This window comes from Eimeria mitis, genomic scaffold (genome assembly GCF_000499745.2).
Source record: "Eimeria mitis Houghton genomic scaffold, Emh_scaff3928, whole genome shotgun sequence".
Lineage (NCBI taxonomy): Eukaryota > Apicomplexa > Conoidasida > Eucoccidiorida > Eimeriidae > Eimeria > Eimeria mitis.
Window position 1 is genome coordinate 3000 of NW_013572264.1, and position 2897 is coordinate 5896.

General features: G+C 54.3%; 1 protein-coding gene across 1 annotated transcript; it reads right to left on the reverse strand.

The window, feature by feature from the left end:
- Positions 1-156: 156 nt before the first annotated feature.
- EMH_0070920 (uncharacterized protein) lies at positions 157-2680 on the reverse strand (the record flags this gene model as incomplete). The annotated part of the gene is given in 6 exon segments (XM_013499031.1): positions 157-461; positions 465-598; positions 1934-2001; positions 2229-2297; positions 2445-2502; positions 2655-2680. Coding segments are annotated over 6 exon segments (660 nt in total).
- Between the last annotated feature and the right edge of the window lie 217 nt (positions 2681-2897).

The window sequence follows — 2897 nt, forward strand, 5'->3', positions numbered from 1 at the left end:
CAATGCGCAGCTAAGTGGGTTGACGTTGTGCTGCCTGCTGCAGCGCAGCAGCAGCAGCAGCAGCGGCAGCAGACGTTCGAGGCTGTCTTATGTAAAAGCACCGCAGCAGCAGCACCAGCAGCAGCAGCAGCAGCAACAGCAGCAGCAGCAGCAGCACTACCACACGGGGGGCCTGAGGATGAGATAGCAAGGCGTATTCGAGAGGTAATGCATGCACTGCTGCGGCTGCTGCTGCTGCTGCTGCTGTTGCTGCTGCTGCTGTTGCTGCCGCTGCTGCTGCTGCTGCTGCTGTTGCTGTTGCTGCTGCTGCAGCTGTGTCGCTGCTGCTACTGCAGCAGCTGCTGCTATCGCATGAACTGCTTCCATTGTGTTTCTTTCGCCGCCTTGCTGCTTCTGCTGTTGCTGCTGCTGCTGCTGCTGCTGCTGTTGCTGCTGCTGCTGTTGCTGCTGCTGCTGCTGCTGCNTGCTGTTGCTGCTGCTGCTGCTGCTGCTGCTGTTGCTGCTGCTGCTGTTGCTGCTGCTGCTGCTGCTGCAGCGTGTGGTGCAGCAGTACGGGTATGAAATCGACGAGACGGTTGAGTGTGACGAAGAGGGAAAGCTGCAGCTGCAGCAGAGCAGCAGCAGCAGCAGCAGCAGCAGCAGCAGCAGCAGCAAGAAAGAAGGCTACGATATGGGCATTTGGAGCAACGACAACAGAGCACGAGTACCGCAAACCCTAAACCCTAAACCCTAAACCCTAAACCCTAGACCCTAAACCCTAAACCCTAGACGCTAAACCCTAAACCCTAGACCCTAAACCCTAAACCCTAAACCCTAGTTTAGGGTTTTGTTGTGCTGCGTATACACCCCGTTCTCCGCAGGTTGCTCAAGCGTCTCAGGCGGCTCGCGCCAAGGCAAAGGCAGACCACGAGATGTCAGCCAAACCCTAAACCCTAAACCCTAAACCCTAAACCCTTGCTAAACCCTTGCTAAACCCTTGCTAAACCCTAAACCCTCGCTAAACCCTGAAGCCGAGTGCATCGTTACTTTTGGGGATTAGGGTTTCTTTAAACCCCGCATATGTGTGCTCTTGCTGTTGCTGCTGCTGCTGCTGCTGCTTTTGCTGCTGCTGCTGCTGCAGGGAAGTGCAGCGCAACAAGCAGCAGCAGCTGCTGCAGCAGCAGAAGATGGAAAAGGAGAAGCAGCGGGTAGCGCGAAAGGAGAGGAAAGCAGGCCGCTAGCTGCTGCAGCTGCTGCAGCTGCTGCAGCTCGTGGCTGCTGCAGCGAGAAGCACTGCGCAGCAGCAGCAGCTAGCTGCTGCCTGCTGCAGCTAGCCACAGGATCTGACAGCAGCAGCAGCAGCAGCAGCAGCAGCAGCNAGCTAGCTGCTGCCTGCTGCAGCTAGCCACAGGATCTGACAGCAGCAGCAGCAGCAGCAGCAGCAGCAGCTAGCTGCTGCTTGCTGCAGCTAGCCACAGGCCCCCAGTTCCCTAGTTAACGGTAGCTAGCTAGCTGTGCGTGCACAGCTAGCTAGCATATTTATTTAGCTAGCTAGCTGCAGCTAGCTGTAGCTAGCTAGACACACAGCTAGCTGTAGCTAGCTGTGTGTCTGCATGCAGCTAGCTAGCCAGCGCCAGCGTAGCTAGCTAGCTAGCTGGCTATCTAGCCAGCTAGCTAGCTAGCTAGCTAGCTAGCTAGCTAGCTGGCTAGCTGTGGCTAGCCAGCGCCTCCTCCACGAGCCCCCGTGCGCGTGAAGGAGAGAGGTTGGGGTGTATCGACAGCAGAGCGCCAAGCAGCGCCCCCGGCTGCTGCCTGCGAACAAACCCTAAACCCTAAACCCTAAACCCTAAACCCTAGACCCTGAATCGTAAACAAGAACGAAACCGCACATCTCCCTCCCCCCAGTACTCCACACAAAGGGTTTAGGGTTTAGGGTTTAGGGTTTAGGGTTTACTTTTGTTTTTGTTTCAACAGCTGCTGCAAGTCCTCTGCAGCCTTTCTCTCTGTCTCCTCTTGTGACCCCTGCGCACCCAAACCCTAAACCCTAAACCCCAAACCCTAAACCCTAAACCCTAAATCCTAAACCCTAATCCTAAACCCTAAACCCTAGGATTCAAGCCTAAGGCTGTGCAGGCTGTATCTCTCATCATGCAGTAAGAAGGAGTATTTAGGGTTTAGGGTTTAGGAGTGTTTAGGTTCTAGGGTTTAGCAGCTTCTAGGGTTTAGGGTTTAGGGTTTAGGGTTTGTACATCGTCAGCCAGCAGTGTCTTCGCATTGGGGTCCCCTCGGGCGAGCGCAGCGACGTACAGGCGCAGCGCCTGCAGCCAAACCCTAAACCCTAAACCCTAAACCCTAAACCCTAAAACCCTAGCAAGTAGGGGATGCATCGCGCTGCGCCTGAAAGCCCTCCCCCAAACCCTAAACCCTAAACCCCAAACCCTAAACCCTAAACCCTAAACCCTTACTTTGTTTGTTAGCTCCCCTCTATCTGCTTTAAGCAGAGCCGGGGCCAAGTCCTTCGCGCTGCAAGGAGTATACACAAAAAAATAAAATAAAAAAAAATAAATAAAAGAAAATATACAATGCATGCATGCATGCGATATGAGCTGCCTATACACCCCAACACTCATATCACATGCATGCATGCATGCATGCATGCATGCGATATGAGCTACCTATACACCCCAAACATCGCATTCATGCATGCATGCATGCATGCACGCATGCGATATGAGCTGCATATACACCCTAAATATCGCATGCACGCATGCATGCATGCACGCATGCATGCATGCATGCATGCGCTACGAGCTGCCTATACACCTGAACTCTCACCGTATCGAGTCAACTGGAGATACACCCCGCAGGGCAGCGGCCAAACCACCGACGAGAAAAGAAGCACAGCGACGCGGAGACAC